The following is an 18,773-nucleotide window of genomic DNA, read 5'->3' as shown; positions in this document are numbered from 1 at the left end:
GGAATATTGATGTCTGTAGTAATTTGTTTCTGTTTAATTTATAAGTAGAATTATATGTATAGCACAGAATTATCAACTTATTTTCTTATTGAAATCACATTTTTTAAATATTTATTTATTTATTTATAAATACTTTTTTAACATATTTCTTTTAGTTGTCAATGGAACTTTATTTTTATTTATATGTGGTGCTGAGAATCGAACCCAGCTCCTCACACATGCTGGGCAAGCACTCTACCACTAAGCCACAACCCTAGCCCCTTATTTTTTATTTGTAGGTGGGCACACAATATCTTTTTTTTTAATATTTATTTTTTAGTTTTACGTGAACACGATATCTTTATTTTACATTTATGTGGTGCTGAGGATCGAACCCAGTGCCCCATGCATGCTAGGCAAGCATGCTACCGCTGAGCCACAACCCCAGCCCACACAACATCATATGTGGTGCTAAGGATCAAACCTGGTGCCTCACGCATGCTAGGAGAGCACTCTACCACTGAGCCACAAACCCAGCCCTGAGATCACATTTTAAAGAAATGAAAGAGCATTTTATTGTGATAAACAAACCTCTGGACATAGGAAGGCCCTGAAAGGTAGAAAGAAGAAGGCATTCTCACTAGAGATCTTGGGACTTGAGGAAGGATGTAACAGTGAGTTCCCTAGGTTTCTGTATATTTCCATATAACTAAGGTAGGCTTCTAGGAAAGCCTACAATCCAGATCTGTCAACAGGTGCAATAGAAATAGCCGCATGAAAACCTGGCACTCTCTAGCCAAAGAATCAGGAAGAGGGTGGCCAGCAGAACAGAAAACTGTTTTTGATAATAGCACCTTTACTCCTTCAAATACAAAAACAAAAACAAAAAACTGATTATGTCTCCCCATGATACACTGAGCCAAGGAGGAAGTTGGACTACTAGTCATACCCAATTGCAAAGAGGCAAAATGAAGGGGTGCATATTATTACTAGTTGGTACTGTGCTTTCTCTGCCAGGGTAGTGTCAACAGGTCCCACTTGGGAGCTAAACATGTACCCCCACCTGTACATGTATGGTATACCTAAACAGGGTGAATGGCTACAAAAGAAATTATATAATATCATATCCAAAATATCTAAAGTATACTTGAAAATCACTTGTCATACCAAGAACAAGGAAATTCTCAGCTTCAATGAGAAAAGACAGCAGACTCAACAGATCCAAGTATTTTCTCCCTTTTCATTAATTTAAATCTTACCCCTCCTTCAGATTCCAAAATATAAATATATTTTTGGTATAAAATTATCTTTGATTATTCCTGCCTGCTGTGATCTCTTTCACCTGGAAATTTTTTTGGCACTTGTCTTCTCTGGTTTCACCTAGCACATTTCATATGCTGTCTTAAACTGTACACTTTTAAAATTTCTTTATATTTTGTATTGTCTCTTCACTAAGATTGTAAACTCCTTGAGGTCAGGAACCATCTCATTGTTTTATTTTTTCTTTTTTTGGAAGGATGACTTTTTTTTTTTTTTCAAAGTTAAAAAGGACTGGGGATTTAGCTCAGTAGTAGAGTGCTTGTGTGTCTTGCACAAGACCCTGAGTTCAATCCCCAGCACTTGGGGCAGAAATTAAGGTCACCCAAACTTTTGCTTTTTGTTACACTGGGTCCTATAAGGTAGCATCCTCCCTCCTATACTTAAAAGGGTTGATTTTGAAACATAGTTGAAAAAATGCTTTTTAAAAAAATATATATATTTATTTATTTATTTTAGTTTTCGGCAAACACAACATCTTTGTTTGTATGTGGTGCTGAGGATCGAACCCGAGCCGCACGCATGCCAGGCGAGTGTGCTACCGCTTGAGCCACATCCCCAGCCCCGAAAAAATGCTTTTTATTTGTTCTTAAGTATTCACTGAGCCTGTCTTGTGTCTGGTATTGGGGCTATAAAAGGTACTGGATCCCTGCTCCAAGGGTACTTTGGGTCTACAGTAGAAGATGGATATAAAATGTCAATTATACTGTGCTCTAGTAAGTACCATGAAGGCTGGATGCTACAGGTGTCCAGAGTGGGGCTGGTATTAAAGGCCTTTCCTAGGAGGCCCATGAGGTGACTTTGAAAGGTTGGGAGTTGGTTATGTTAAGGAGTAAGGACAAGAGGAAAAAGTTCCTTTCCTTCAGATAGAGGGAGTACTGTATACTTCAGATAGAGAGAGCACATATACCCAGCCTGAGTGCTGGAAGCCCAGACTCCTGGCAGGCTGTGTGTGCCCCCTGCAGTCCATTCTCCACACAGCAGCCAAAGCTGGCCTTCAAAAACATCACATCTTGTCTCTCCTCACCTCATAACTTGCTAGTGGCTCCACATAACATCCCAAGAAAAACCAAGGTCACGTCATGGTCTGCCGGTTGGCTGTAATTTGCACCATTCTTCCCCTTGTTCATTGCATTTCAGGCCCACTAGCTCTTTTGCTGTTCCTTGAACAGCATACTTTTCCACAGTGTTGCTTTTGTATTTGTTCTTTGCACTGTCTAGAACCTTCTCTCTAGAAATCCACATGGTTAGCTCCTTCATTTCATTCAGCTCTCTTAGGATTTCTCTGATCATCTTACACAAAATTGCAGAGGTGCATGCCTGTAATTCCAACAACTTGAGACTGAGGCAAGTTTGAGCAACTCAGAACTTGTCTCAAATAAGAAATATAAAAGGACTGGGGATGTAGAGTGTCTCTCATTGAATCCCTAGTACAAAGAAAGAGAAAGAGTCATCAATAAATCATTCTAGACTCCTCAATCACACCTGGCATTTATGTTTTACTTCTTTTTATTATTTAATGTCTAACTCCCCAAATACATCCTACCACCTTGCCTAGGTCAACTTCAGGGGATAAGATTTTTGTTGGGGGCTGGGGATGTGGCTCAAGCGGTAGCGCGCTCGCCTGGCATGCGTGCGGCCCGGGTTCGATCCTCAGCACCACATACCAACAAAGATGTTGTGTCCGCCGAGAACTAAAAAATAAATATTAAAAATTCTCTCTCTCTCTCTCCTATCTCACTCTCTCTTTAAAAAAAAAAAAAAAAAAAAAAAAAAAAAAGATTTTTGTTGTATTTTGTTCATTACTACAATCCCAGGCCTAAAATTGTCTGGCACATAGAAGCCATATAGTTAATAAATAGAAATCTTAGGAAATTTAATCTTTTTCTTTTCAGCTTCATTGCCCAACCCTGGGATACAGTTTAAATCTAGATTTTGACATCTTCCATTTTAGCTTTCTTTTTTTTTTGGCTTGAATTTATTTTTATTTTTATTTTTTTATTGGTTGTTCACAACATTACAAAGCTCTTGACATATCATATTTCATACATTAGATTGAAGTGGGTTATGAACCCCCAATTTTACCCCAAATGCAGATTGCAGAATCACGTCGGTTACACATCCACAATTTTACATAATGCCCTATTAGTAATTGTTGTATTCTGCTACCTTTCCTCCCCCCCAACTTCTCTCTCTACCCCATCTACTGTAATTCATTTCTCTCCTTGTTTATTTTCCCATTCCCCTCACAACCTCTTATATGTAATTTTGTATAGCAATGAGGGTCTCCCTTCATTTCCATGCAATTTCCCTTTTCTCTCCCTTTCCCTCCCATCTCATGTCTCTGTTTAATGTTAATCTTTTCTTCCTACTCTTCCTCCCTGCTCTGTTCATAGTTGCTCTCATTATATCAAAGAAGACATTTGGTATTTGTTTTTTAGGGATTGGCTAGCTTCACTAAGCATAATCTGCTCTAGTGCCATCCATTTCCCTGCAAATTCTATGATTTTGTCATTTTTTATTGCTGCATAGTACTCCATTGTGTATAGATGCCACATTTTTTTTTATCCATTCATCTATTGAAGGGCATCTGGGTTGGTTCCACAGTCTAGCTATTGTGAATTGTGCTGCTATGAACATCGATGTGGCAGTATCCCTGTAGCATGCTCTTTTAAGGTATTCAGGGAATAGTCCGAGAAGGGCAATAGCAGGGTCAAATGGTGGTTCCATTCCCAGCTTACCCAGGAATCTCCAAACTGCTTTCCAAATTTGCAGTCCCACCAGCAATGTACAAGTGTACCCTTTTCTCCACAGGAAGGATGACTTTTGACATTGAATTATGACTGTGAACTCACAAATGTTTGATGGAAGTTTTTTGTTTTATGTTCTATGAATGAACCCATGGTTGGCACCCATTGTGCACTAGACAGTAAGCAGCACTTAGGGACTTAGGTTACAGGTCTTTTTCTTCCAGTGATGACTCTAAGATTGACGTGTCATTTAACACTCAGTTGACATAAACTTCTATAGTCCTCTAATATTTTCTGTGGTCTAGTTAACTAAACCATAAGTAACAACCTGTGGTCTGAAACAAGCATATACTAGAATTTTTATGTTCTTTTTTGTAGGATCGGGTGACTTTTAGAAGAATCATAGTGAAAAACAATGCAAAAAAAAGGAAGATGTTTGAATCATTTATTGAGTCTGTGCCGCTCCTTAAATCACTAGAGGTAAAGTCTGAATGAAAAGCTGTTAAAACTATTGTTATTAGGTTTTTCAAATCATACTATCCTAACCCAGTTCTATGTTGTATAGGTATTATTTTTTTTAAATTAGTTGTAGATGGACACAATGCATGATTTTGTTTATTTATTTTTATGTGGTGCTGGGGATTGAACTCAGAGCCTCACACATGCTAGGCAAGTGCTCTACCACTGAGCCACAACCCCAACCCTTGTATAGGTATTATGACTTTCAGTTAAGGTCTTTTCCTTATAATTTGTGAGTGTGTCCATTGTTTCAGGTGTCAGAACGAATGAAGATTGTGGATGTGATAGGAGAAAAGATCTATAAGGATGGAGAGCGCATAATCACTCAGGTGAGTTGCAGCCTTGCACAGCTCCTTTCCAGGAAGTCATCATCGGAAGGACTAGTGTAAGATTTCCATGTCCTCCACTGTTGAGAGCTCATGTTGCAAGGTACTTGGTCGTGCCTTTTGCAGAGTCCTCTGAAGCTCATTTATGTCTATCTCACCAAATGCAGATCTCTTGCTTCTATTCACTTTTATTTTTGTTTTGCTGTACCTAGGGATTGAGCCCAGGGGTGTTCTGCCACTGAGCTACATTCCCAGCCCTTTTTATTTTTTATTTTTTGAGACAGGATCTCACTAAGTTACTGAGGCTGGCCATGAATTCACAATCCTCCTGCCTCACCCTCTGGAGTAGGTGGGATTAAAGGCATATACCACTGCATCTAGCTCCATTCAAATTTGCTGGTCTTCTGGGGTTTATTCTTTTGAATGCCTTTTTTTTTTACTTTATTTTGTGTATTTATTTTTTTATATGATGCTAAGGATCCAATCCAGTGCCTCACACATGCGAGGCGAGTATGCTCTGCCACTGAGCCACAACCCCAGCTCGTGAATGTCTTTTTTATTATGACCCTGAGTAAGCTTCATTCATTGCTATTCAAACCTAGAAAAGATTGGAGGATTGTTCCCTCTGCCTTCTCTACATTTGATACAAGGCATACTCTTGGCTAATGAAACACAAACCAGAGTCCTTGGTCTTCAGTGGTTAACCAGATCTGTAAGATGTCTTTAATCTTTCCTTTATGCCTTTTTTCCTCCCTTGTGTTATTTCTTGTATATTGTAAAATTCACCACACAGTGGACTGAACCATTGTAATTAAAAAGTATTTTGTAATAATTATCTTTGCCTACTGTGTTTGCATTTTCAATTATATGTAAATAGGATTAGCTTCTCTTAAATAGGATTGGCTTCTCTGTGGTTCTGAAAATGCTTTTCATATCTAGTACTACAATCTAGTACTAGCCTATAATCTAAGCAGCTTCAGAGGTTGAAACAAGAGAATTGGATTTCAAAGCCAGCCTCAGCAAAAGCAAGGCATTAAGCAACTCAGCGAGACCCTGTCTCTAAATAAAATATAGGGCTGGGGATGTGGCTCAGTGGTTGAGTGCCCCTGAGTTCAATCCCTGCTTCAAAAAAAAAAAGAATGCAGATACCCTCGAAAGTACTGTGGCTTCTCACATCTCCTGACATACCTTCTGAAAACCTAATGTGAAGGACACAGGCCTGGGACCTTCAGGATGAAGTGTGGAGGTCCTTTGAAAACTACTTCAAGTATTTCAGTTTCAGAAGCAAAAGTGGAATAAGGTATGGTGGCACATACCTGTAATCCCAGTGACTGAGGAGGCTGAGACAGGAGGATTGCAAGTTCGAGGTCAACCTCAGCAACTTAGTGAGACCTTAAGCAACTTAGCAAGTTGTTTCAAAATAACAAGGATTGAGAATATAGCGTAGTGGTTCAGTGGTAAAGTGACCCTGAGTTAAATGCTAAGTACAAAAAAAAACCAGCAGCAGTGGTAAATGTGACCAGCCAGCTTCTCCCATTTCTGCTACTAAGCTCTCTATTCTTAACACTAGGATATCTACACTGAAATCCAGTTCAGACCACCGATACCACTGGTCTTTGCCTATATCATTCTCTTGCCCTGAAAGATCTTTCCCAGACTCTGAAATTGTACCTACTCTTTAAACCTGGCTCAAATGGCATTCCTCCATGAAATCATATGAATCGATTCCATTTTTATGTTCACACTCTCCTATATATGCTTTTCATATCTAGTACTACAAGTTTATCTTAATAAATGTATATAGAATTAAACCAATTTCTAATTAAAAGAATTAAAACAACAATAAGAGTACCTAGAAAACAAAGACATTTAGAGATGACACTTAAATACTTTTTTTAGTCCTTTATCCCTTCCAGTGGGTGCTTCCTTCTCCTTTTTTATGATAAATCTGACTAGTCCTTGCAGTTATGGGGAGGTCAGCTCTACCTACAGGACTGAGGAGGCATGGACCAACCAATCTGAATTGACCTTCCTCCTTGTCAAGGATAGGCATGTCTCCCAACCCAGCAACTTCTGAAAATACCAGCTGCTCTGTATCTGTGTATTAATAGTCTTCTCTCTCTCTCTCTCTCTCTCTCTCTCTCTCTCTCAACCCCCTCCCCCCCCCTTATTTTTGTGGTACTAGTGATTGAACTCAGGGGTGCTTTACCACTGAGGTACATCTCAGCTCTTTTTCAGCCCCTTTTTATTTTTGAGACAAGGTCTCACTAAGTTGCTTAGGGCCTTACTAAGTTGCTGAGGCTGGCCTTGAACTATGATCTTCCTGCCTCAGCCTCCATTTTGAGTTGAATTTTGTGCAGGCTCTTTTCTACGTGTGGATAACCAGTTTTCCCATCACCATTTGTTAAAAAGGCTGTCTTTTCTCTAACATATGTTTCTGATTCTTTTGTCAAGGATCGGATGACTATATTTGGGTGATTTTCTCTGTGTCCTCTGTTGTCTCGGTCTATGTGTCTTATTCTAGCACATGCAGTTTTTGTTAGTGTAGCTCTGTAATATAATTTGAAGAGACTTAAATGAAGCCTCCAGCATTGCTTGTTTTTGGCCTAGAATGATTTAAGAACAGTTTTTTCTAGTTCTGTGAAGAATATCATTGGTATTTTGAAGGGAATTATATTGAAGTTGTGTATTGTTTTGGTAGTAAGGCCATTTTTTTTTTAAACGTTGGGCTCACTTTTCTTTTTTTTTTTTTTTTTTATTGATTATTTATCGCATTACATAGTTCATGATATATCATCTTTCATACATTAGACTCAAATTGTGCTTTGAACTCCCATTTTCACCCCAAATACAGATTGCAGAATCACATCTGTTACATATTCGCATTTTTACATAATGCCATATTAGTGACTGTTGTATTCTGCTACCTTTCCTATCCCCTACTATCCCCCCTCCCCTCCCCTCCCCTCCCATCTTCCCTCTCTACCTCCCCTGCTGTTGTTCAATTCTCTCCCTTTTTTTTTTTTTTTTCCCTCCCCCTTGCCCCTCATAACCTCTTATAATTTTATGTATCCTTGAAGGTCTCCTACCATTTCCATATGCTTTCCCTTCTCTCTCCGTTTCTCTCCCCCCATTCGTCTTTGTTTGGGCTCACTTTTCATAGCACCCTTTTCCTTCCTTCCTTCCTTCCTTTCCTTCCTTTCCTTCCTTTCTTTCCTTTCCTTCCTTTCCTTCCTCTCCTTCCTTTCCTTTCTTTCGTGGTGCTGAGGATCGAACCCAGGGCCTTGCACATGGGAGACAGTGCTCAACTGCTGAGCCATAATTCCAGCCTCAGTAAGGCCATTTTAAAAATATTAATTCTGCCTATTCATGAACACGGAGGTCTTTGCATGTTCTTGTATGTTCATCAATTTCTTTACTCAGTGTTTTATAGTTTTCATTGTAGAAGTCTTTCATTTCCTTGGTTAGATTTATTCCTAGGTATTTTCTTTTTTAAAGCTATTGTAAAATGGATTGTTTTCCTGATTTCTTTCTCAGCAGGTTCATTATTGGTGTACAGGAAGTTATTGATTTTCAAGTTGATTTTGAAACCTATTACTTTAAATTTGTTTATTAGCTCCAGTAGTCGTCTGGTAGAACTTTTTGGATTTCCTAAGTTTGAGATGATATAATTTGCAAAATGTAATAATTTGACTTCCTCCTTAAATATTTTTATCCCTTTTATTTACTTCTCTTGTCTAATTCTTCTGGCTAGAATTCCTAGTGCTATATTGAATAGAAGTCATGAGAGCAGACATTTTTGTCTTGTTCCAGATTTTAAAGGAAATGTTTTCAGTTTTTCCCTATTAATCATTAACTATGATGTTAGCTTTGGGTTTGTCACATATCACCTTACTGATGTATTTAAGTCCCTTCTGTCTCTTCAGTGTTTTTATCATGAGTGGGTGCTGAATTTGTCAAAGGCTTTTTCTGCACTGATTAAAATGACTATATATTTCTCCTTAATTCTGTCATTATATGATGAATTACATTTATTGATTTGTATATGTTAAACCATTCTTGCATCCCTGGGATGAAATCAACCTGGTCATGCTTAGGGCCTTGTTAAGTTGCTAAGGCTGGCTGTGAACTTGGGATCCTATCTCAGCCTCCAAAGTTGCTGGGATTGCAGTTATGCACTACCATGCCCAGCTGATCTCTGAATTTCTGTGATGTCTGATTCTGTGTTTCTCCTTTTTTATTTCTAATTTTATTAATTTGGTTTTCTCTCTCTCTTTTTTTTTTTTTTTTTTTGGTTAGTTTGGCTAAGGGTTTACCTAATTTATCTTTTCAAAGAACCAACTCTTTGTTTATTTGATTCTTTGTATTTTTTTTTTATTCTCTATTTCATTGTTCTCTATTTCGTTGTTCTCAGCTCTGATTCTACTGGTTTTGGAATTGGTTTGTTCTTGTTTTTCTAGGGCTCTTGAGATGCATCATTAAGTTGTACATTTGGGTTCTTTCTGATTTTCTTACATAGGCTCTTATAGCTATTATAATCCTTCCTCTTAGAACTTATCTTCATAACATCCCAGAGGTACTGGTGTGTTGTATTGGTATTCTCATTTGATTCTAAGAACTTACAATTTTCTCCTCTGATTTCTTCTGTTATCCATTCATCATTTAACAGTGTATTGTTCAGTCTCCATGTGTTTATATAGTTTCTATAGTCTTTTGTTTTTTTATTTTTTGGTTCTGATTTCTAATCTTATTCCATTATGATCAGAAGAGATACAAGGAATTAACTTGTATTTGCTGAGACTTGCTTTGGGTCCTAGAATATGGTCTGTTTTAAACAGAGAAGGTTCCATGAAAGCTGAGAAGAAAGTGAATTCAGCTTTTGTTGGATGAAATATTCTGTAGATAGATGACTTTTTTCTTTCCTTTTTTTTTTTTTTTTTTTTGAGATAGGGTCTGCTGAGTTGCTTTAAGCTTGCTAAGTTGCTGAGGCTGGCTTTGAACTTGTGATCCTCCTTCCTCAGCTTTCTGAATCGCTGGGATTCCAGGCATTATCACCATGACTGGCTATAGATATCTCTTAAGCCCATTTGATTTATAAGATTTTTAAAGTCTAAATAGTTTCTACTGATAGTCTAATTAGTTTGTGTCTAGATAATCCGTCTGTTAGTGGGAGAGGTATGTTGAAATCACCCAGTATTATACCGGAGTCTCTTTGAGTCTTTATGTCAAGTAATTTTAGGTGCACTGACATTTGGGATATAAATATTTACTCTTATTTTATCTTCTCATTGGATTGTTCCCTTTACCAATATGAAGTGACCTTCTTTGTTTTCAGATTAATTTTGTTTCAAAGCCTGTTTCAGATATGAGAGTAGGTACTCCTGCTTCTTTGGGGGTTCCATTTTCATGGTATATAAATCTTCATACTTTTACTTTTAGTCTGTGGCTGTGTTTGCCTATAAGGTGAGTATCTTGCAAACAGAGGATAGTTGGGTTTTGCTTTTTAATCCATTCTCTCACCTATGTCTTTTAATTGGAGGGTTTAAACCATTTACCTGTAATCCCAGGGACTTGAAGTTTGAGCTCGGTTAGTTTGTTTGTGAATCAAGGCACACTGTCTTGGCTTGTTTTGACTGTAGCTCAGTAGCAGGGTCTCTATCCTGTGAGCTCATAGTGTCCCAGTAGATTTCCTAGCACTTCACAGAAAAGAGGGAAGCAAACAACAACAGCAATAACACCAAATGACATACATAATTAAAATAAATACCAGGTGCCTACTATGACATCTACAATATTAATTACTACAGAAAGAGGAGTGGCAGTTCAGCAGTTGCCAACAGCAATATGGCTGAACTACATTTGTCATTAAAGTAATTATCAAATGTCAGCTGTGCCATCCATAGTACTAATGACCACAACAACATGAATGGTGGGGGCAGGAAATATATAGACCAATAGTTCTAAAAAATGTCAAGTACACTTCATTAATGTAAGGAAAGAACTGAATGAGGAAATAAAGAGAGAAGTGAGGTGGTTCAACAATAAGACAGGTTTATTCAGAATAAACCTAAACCCATCCATTTACAAGCCATGGTAAATATAAGGGAGTGATGGAGAGGGTAATTTTTGCTATGAGGTGGTTAGCCTATTGCTAGGGGGTTGTCAGGGCAGGGTTCTTGTGATGTCACCTTCTAGGTGTTTTTGAGGATTTCAGTCCCAGATAACAATTTTCTTTCTTTGCATGATGATGGAGTATTGCTTGTGGTTTCTTTGAATAATGATGGAGTATTGTCTGGGTTTAAGGGGAGGCTAGGTCAGAGGGACCATGAGGTGACTGTTGTTCTTTGATGGAGGGTATATATAAATATTTTATTTATTTGTTAGTTGTAGTTGGACACAATACCTTTATTTTACTTATTCATTTTTATGTGGTGCTGAGGATCGAACCCAGGGCCTCACACATGCTAGGTGAGTGCTCTACCGCTGAGCTACAACCCTAGTCCTGGAGGGTATATTTCAAAATGGCATTGCCTGTGTCAAGTTATGCCTAACAATTAAGAATTTAAAAAATGGGTAAAAGAAAGTTTAGAATAGTCAAATTGTGAGCAGAGAGAAATCAGAAGAGATATAGCAAATGCTGGCTATAAAAGAAGAGGAGAAAAAAAATAAAACAAAGAGAAATAGAACAAGAGAAATTGTCTCTTAGAAGGAAAAGAAAGAAAAACAAACAAACAAACCCTAACCCTCAAAAGACAAAACAAAGAAAAATAACAAACATTTTAAAAAATGATAAAAATTTTTTTAAAAGTATGTATATCTACAAACCAATCATTACAGCAAGAACTCTGGCGGAGGGAGGGAAAAAAATTCTTAATAAAAAATTTAAAATGGGGCTCAGGTTGTGGCTCAGTGGTAGAGCACTCGCCTAGCATGTGTGAGGCACTGGGTTCAATCCTCAGCATCACATAAAAAAATAAATAAACAAAATAAAGGTATTGTGCCCATTTACAACTAAAAAAGAAATTATTTTTTTAATTTAAAAATATATATATATATATATTTTGGTAGTTGTAGATGAGACAGCATGTCTTTATTTTATTTGTTTATTTTATGTGGTGCTAAGGATCAAACCCAGTGCCTTACACATACCTGGCAGGTGCTCTGCCTCTGAGCTACAGCCCCAATTCCTAAAAATATTCTTAAAGAATTATCTTGGCTGGCACTGTGTCACATGCCTGTAATCCCAACAACTCCTGAGACTGAGGTAGGAGGATCTCAAGTCAAACCCAGCCTCAGCAACTTAGCAAGGCCCTAAGCAACTCAGCAAGACCCTATCTCAAATAAAATGTAAAACAGGACTGGGGATGTGGCTCAGTGGTTAAGCGCCCTGGATTCAATCCCTGGTACCAAAAAGAAGAAGAAGAAAAAGAATTATCTCTGTTGGGGTGAGCAAAACTATTGATAAAGATGGATGTTCAGGGCTGGGGTTGTGGCTCAGTGATAGAACGATTGCCTAGCATGTGTGAGGCACTGGGTTTGATTCTCAGCACCACATATAAATAAAATAAAGTCCATTGACAACTAAACAAACATTTAAAAAAAAAAAAAGATGGATGTTTACTCCCTATGCCAGACATCGGCTTTCCATTTCTTCTTCTTTTTTTTTTTGTAAAGAGAATTTTAATATTTATTTTCTAGTTTTCGGGGGACACAACATCTTTGTATGTGATGCTGAGGATCGAACCCGGGCCGCACCATGCCAGGCGAGCGCGCTACTGCTTGAGCCACATCCCCAGCCCCTCCATTTCTTCTTGGGCTGTGTACCCTTTAGAGCAAGGGTAGAAAGTTGTTGAACCTTCCTCTTTTCTGTATTGCTCATTGAGCTGTCAAGTGACCTGGCCTGGAACTGTAGCTGGTTGAAGTATCTCTCAGCTTCCCTTTTCACCACTATAGGGAAGGATAGAAAGGGAAGTAGTGTCAATTGAGTTTTGCCTTGACAGACTAGATTGATGTACTTCCAGGGTGGGGCTGCTACTAAGTCTAAATGGGAGGTTCTGGCTCCTGGCGTTTAGCTCTAATCAGGCCTTCCTTGGTATCTGTCTTGAAGATATTAGATTAACTCATCCCTAGGGCAGGTTAAATGCCAATCTCTACTGGACCTCTGGATTTCAGTAGTATGGGGGAGCTAACTCTCTATAGGTCTTGCACATTCCTCTGCCCACAAATGAGGCTTTCCTAGACTCAGTCCCTGAATGGGAATCCTTGAGTGTAGTCACACCCACCTGTTCAGTTTTCCACCTCTCTTCAGCTGTCATGTGAACAAATCACCAGTCTCAAAGGGAAGGTGAGCTGTATGCCACTCTATATCTCTGACTTGATTCCTCCTGGGTTCATCATGTCTGTACCTTTTTTTTTTTTTTCCTGTGCCATACCTTTATTTTGTTTATTTATTTTTATGAGGTGCTGAGGATGGAACCCAGGGCCTCGCACATGCTAGGCGAGTGCTCTACCACTGAGCCACAACCCCAGCCCATGTTGGTGCCTTTTTAAAACATGTTCTGCTAGGTACATCCTTGGCCACCCTGTTGGCAGTTGCCAGGACAATATGGAAATATTTGCTATGATCTCCCGGGCTCAAGCAACAACAAACTGCAGCATGGCTCCTCAAGATGGTTCCTGCCTCACCAGTTGAGAAACAGAACTTTCAAATACCTGCTTAGTGTGCAGCCTCTGGTTCATCTAAGACAACTTTTCTCTTCTACTGGTTTTTTTCCTTGCCAAATTTATGTTTCTCTGTTATCCCTCCACTCTAGTGAACTAGTGCTGCTGCCACTACCACCACCAACTTAGCTACAGTATATTCTTTCTTGTCCTTTGTTCAAGGTACCCAAATTTCTGAGTCTCTAAGGGTCTCTGACAATCCAGTATTGAATTTCAATGAGTTCCCTCTTTTACCCACTTTGCTGAGAAGCAGTACTCTTAACTGCTTGAATTCTGAGTCATGGAGTAACTGGAAATGCAGCCTTCCTCTCTTTCAGTCTTTTTGAAGAACCAACCTTATGGTTTTTGGTCTGTTTGTTTTTTTTTTTTTTTTTTTTTGTTTTGTTTTGTTTTGTTTTGTTGAGACAGAGTCTCACTATACTACCTAGGCTTGTCTCAAATTCCTGGACTCAAGTGATCCTTCTGTTCCAGCCTCTTAAGTAGCTGGGATTATAAGGGTGCACCACCCTATTTGGCTTGGATGTTTTCTTGTTGTTTCTTGGGACTGGGATTGTGGTTCCGTGGTAGAATTGTGGCACACTTGAGGCACTGGGTTCAAACCTCAGCACCACATTAAAAAATGAAATAAAGATATTATGTCCACCTAGAACTAAAAAAAAATTATTGTTTCTTTCCTTGTATTTTCTTTTTGTTACATTTTTTTCTATTCTCTTGAGTTGACTGCTTAGCTCTTTTCAGCCATCTTATTTTCCTTTATGGGCATTTTAAAGATAGAAATTTTGCTATATCCCTCAAGTTTTGGAATGTAATATTTTCAATCTTATCTATAAATGTTGATCTTCAGGTTGGGCATGGTGGTGCACACCTGTAATCCTAGTGACTTGGGAGGCTAAGGCAGGAGGATAGAAAGTTCAAAGCCAACCTCAGCAACTTAGTGAGGCCCTAAGCAACTTAGTGAGACTCTGTCTGAAAATTAAAAATAAAAAGGGCTAGGGATATAGCTCAGTAGTTAAGTGCTCCTATGTTCAATCCCTGATACAAAAAAAAAAAAAAAAAAACAGAACAAAACAAACAAAAACCACATTAATCTTCAGCATTTGGAAATTTTTCTTAAGTTCCTTTGAACATCTGTGCTCTTACTACTGTGACTGCAGTACCAATCTGCCAATAACTTCTTTCTGAACCCCAATTGTTTTGTATTTATGAGTTGTAATGATAGTGGGTGCCTTGCTTAGCACAAATGTCCAGCTAGGGCCTGGATACAGCAGGAAAAACAAAACCTACTGCTAGTTGCAAGGGAAGGTGGGATCCTAATGTGTAATTCATCCTGTCTCTGGATGTTCTCCAGACCATATTTGTGCTGCCAGGTAAGTCCCTGGCCAGGTATCCCCTTGAGAGTTTGTCCTGTTAAGTCTTTTCCAACTTCATCAGCATCTGTTCCTTATAATGGTTGCACAATTTGCACAGTTTAATTAATTGATGAAATATTTTGCTTATTCTCAGAATAATGTGGATAGAATCTCATTTATATTGAACAAAAAGCATGTTTCACGTTATCAATGTTAAAGTTCCATTTTCTGCCAGGCACAGTGGTGCATGCCTGTAATATCAGTGGCTCAGGTGGCTAAGACAGGAGAATCCTAAGTTCTAGGCCAGCCTCAGCAACTTAGCAGGGCCCTAAGCATCTTAGTGTCTCAACAATCAAAAAGGGCTAGGGATGTAGCTCAGTGGTAAAAAGTTCCTGGGTTAAATCCCCAGTACAAAAAAAAAAAAAAAAAAAAAAAAGATTTTTTTTCCTTAAATCAAAAGATTGTATTCTGAACATTAGGTTTTAATCATTCTTTAAAAAAACAAAACAAAAAAAATAGACACAAATCTTTATTTTATTTATTTATTTTTATGTGGTGCTGAGGATTGAACCAGTGCCTCCTGTGACAGGTTTTAATCATTCTTATGGTAGGATATAGGTCTCATATATAATAATTTGTAAAAGGATATTTATTTAATAAATCCCAGTGAATTTCAGAATGTATGTAATAACCTGGTCAGTCCCTGGCATATAGTAGACATTCAGAAACTGGTTTTGGAAGTACCTGGAGCATGGTCACAAAGAAGTAAAATACAGTGTACTTTGATTTTTTTTAACTTCTTTTTTTTATATTTGTTTTTTAGTTTTGGTGGCCACAATATCTTTATTTTGTTTTTATGTGGTGCTGAGAATCAAACCCAATGCCTCATGCATGCTGAGTGCTCTACCACTTGAGCCACATCCTCAGCCCCATTTTTTAAACTTCTGAATGTAGAAAGGTAGCATTGAATGTTCTTCCTATGAGATTTGTATTCAGAGCCTATTAATATAATCAAAAATTTGAAAAGCAATATATTCTTACAATGAGTTGTTGTTTTTTTTTCTACTAGAGAGCCATCCTATTTTGCTCTGTCTACCCTACAGAGTCCTACAAAGTCTATAAACAGCCAGCTCATGTGGAATGTCTATTACACTGTAGCAAGGCAGGCAGGAAATGTGTGTACTGGCCTATCTCTCTCCTATCCTAACAAGGCAGTTTCACAAGGCTGGAAATATAAAACAGTGCATTTCCTGGATGCCACAAAGATAGATTATTTTTGTCCAATTGTGTGATCATACATCGTTTTATTTTAAATTTTATTTTCTTGCATTGTTTGTGAGCTATCCTAATCCTTTTTAATGAAGTATTAGCAAATCAATAAAGTTAAAGGGATCAGAGTCTGCCCTTCCTGTGGTCCACAGAAAGGTCCACTATTTTCTACTGAGGCCAGTTTGTTCCTCATATGTTCTAGGTAACATTCTTTCCTGTGCCTCTCAAACCTAAATCCACTGGCTATTCTCCCTACCTCCTAGGCTTAAGAGCTTCTGAAGAAACTAAGCCACAAAAAAGGGTTGGTGGGGTTGGGGTTGTGGCTCAGTGATAGAATGCTTGCCTAGCATATGTGAGGAACTGGGTTTGAATCCCCAGCACCACATAAAAAAAATAAATAAATAAAAATGAGGTGGTAATTGTATTCACTTTATCAGACTTCTTTGGCTGTGGAATGTTAAAATACATGTAAAATACTCACCAGAGTGCCTGCTGGGAATACACAGCAACATTAACAGATTCTTTTCTATATGGGGTCCCCGATACCTCCTCCTATCCTGTATGTATGACTGAATCTCTCCTGAGCACATACACACTCTTCTTCTCACTTTGTTTCTCCTACAGCTACTAGCCTATCTAATTCCTTTTATAGCCAGGCATTTTGAAGGTGTTTTCTAATAATGTGGATTAGAAGAAGCCAGAAAAAAAAAAAGATTACATAATTCTGACTATGATGTTAAGGAACAGCCATAACTAAATTATAAGGACAGAAATTAGATGTTACTTCATGGGCGGTTGGTAGTGATTTTGACTAAGAGCTTCAGAAGCCTTTTGGAGAATGGAAGTATTTTCTGTTTTGATCTAGAGTGGTTACACGGGTTTACATACATGTAAAATTTCATAAAGGTATAGCTTTGAAATTTGAGCACTTTAAATTATGGATGATATACATAAGAAGGGCACCATCCTTCACCATCTGTCACTTTTACATATCTTCCTACCACTCACTACCTTCCTCTTACTTACCAGTATGTTTCCACACATTTGAATCTTTCTTATTCTTGATTTCCCAGCAGTACTGAACACTGATGGAACTCTCTTCTTACATCTAGAAGCTCTTGCTTTATGAAAATATTCTTAAACCTAGACGTATCCTTCCCTCTTGGTGACCCTGCCTCTGGATCCTTGATTTTCCTTGTGGCTCCCCATATTTTGTCAGCTCCCATCCTGTAGTTCTTTGTATAATGTTAGACTTCCTGGTGATTTGGCTACCTAATATAGCAGCACAGAAAACCCTTTAAGAAGCTGTGTTTTTTGCTTACATGGGACAGTGATATGAATGTGTCCTGGGATTAGATTAACTCGGGAACGTCAATATCAGCTACATGTGGTGCCCATTTGGTTGGTAAAAGGGTCAAAAACTGAATTGTGCCTGAAAGCCTCTTCTTCCATGTCTGCTTGCTTAAGTCTCGCCTCCTTCTAGCTGTTGCTCAGATCTCACCTTCTCAATAAAACTGGTGTACAGTAGCCAGCCCCTCCTCTACACACAGTCCCTGTCCTCTTTTCCTATAAAACTTACCACCTTCTAACACAACAGGACTGTGATGTTGGTTGTTTATAATTTGTTTATCTTACCAGATTGTACATTCCACAAGTGTAGGGATATTTGTTGTATCCACTGATATCTTACATGCTGAGAAAAGTGCCTGGTACATAGTAATTTATTAAATTATTTGTTGAGTTGTCTGAACGACCAGGTGGTTTAAAATCAAAGCAAGCAAAATAAAAGCCTGAGGCTTATGAAGTGGCATCAAAGTATCTTCTTCACCAAGGCAGTGCCTTTCAGATCCATGCTATCTTTTTGTTTGATGATCAGGATTGTCCCTGGACCCCCTACTCAGGTGTAGCCAGGACACTAATTTGACATTAATTTGCAGCATTCTTTTTTTTTTTTTTAAGAGAGAGTGAGAGAGGAGAGAGAGAGAGAGAGAGAGAGAGAGAGAGAGAGAGAGAGAGAGAGAATTTTTAATATTTATTTTTAGTTCTCGGCGGACACAACATCTTTGTTGGTATGTGGTGCTGAGGATCGAACCCGGGCCGCACGCATGCGAGGCGAGCACGCTACCGCTTGAGCCACATCCCCAGCCCCAATTTGCAGCATTCTTAGTCACTGGCCCTGTCTTAGGTTTCAGTAGCAGACCAACATGAGCGATCAGCAGCAATGCTGTGTGCACTGGGCATATTCATGGAGATAAATGTGAGTATTTGAGAGGTGTCAGTCATAGTTGGGTTAATGTTCCTGCTCCCCAGCATCTTCTTATTTTGTTCTAAATTTGTTAGCCAGTGATTTATTTGTAGAGTTGGAAATAAGTATAGATAAGAGATCAGGCAATGAGAAAACAGTCTATTTCTGTTTTTCTTCAGTACTCTCTATGGCTCTGACCTGACCTCCTCTCTTTCAGGGTGAAAAGGCTGATAGCTTTTACATCATAGAATCTGGTGAAGTGAGCATCTTGATTAGAAGCAAGGTGAGTTTCTGTGAG

General features: G+C 38.5%; 1 protein-coding gene across 1 annotated transcript in view; it reads left to right on the top strand.

Moving 5' to 3' along the window:
- The window catches only part of PRKAR2A (protein kinase cAMP-dependent type II regulatory subunit alpha), a 76,071-nt gene that overhangs the window by 49,805 nt on the left and 7,493 nt on the right, over nt 1-18,773 (top strand). Inside the window, exons 7-9 of the mRNA XM_081302553.1 lie at nt 4,425-4,526; nt 4,820-4,894; nt 18,693-18,758. Coding sequence (XP_081158679.1) covers nt 4,425-4,526; nt 4,820-4,894; nt 18,693-18,758 — 243 coding nt within the window. The remainder of the gene's footprint in view (nt 1-4,424; nt 4,527-4,819; nt 4,895-18,692; nt 18,759-18,773) is intronic.

This window comes from Spermophilus citellus, assembly GCF_964194105.1.
Source record: "Spermophilus citellus genome assembly, chromosome: 7".
NCBI lineage: Eukaryota > Metazoa > Chordata > Mammalia > Rodentia > Sciuridae > Spermophilus > Spermophilus citellus.
This window is presented reverse-complemented; position numbering and strand designations above follow the sequence as displayed.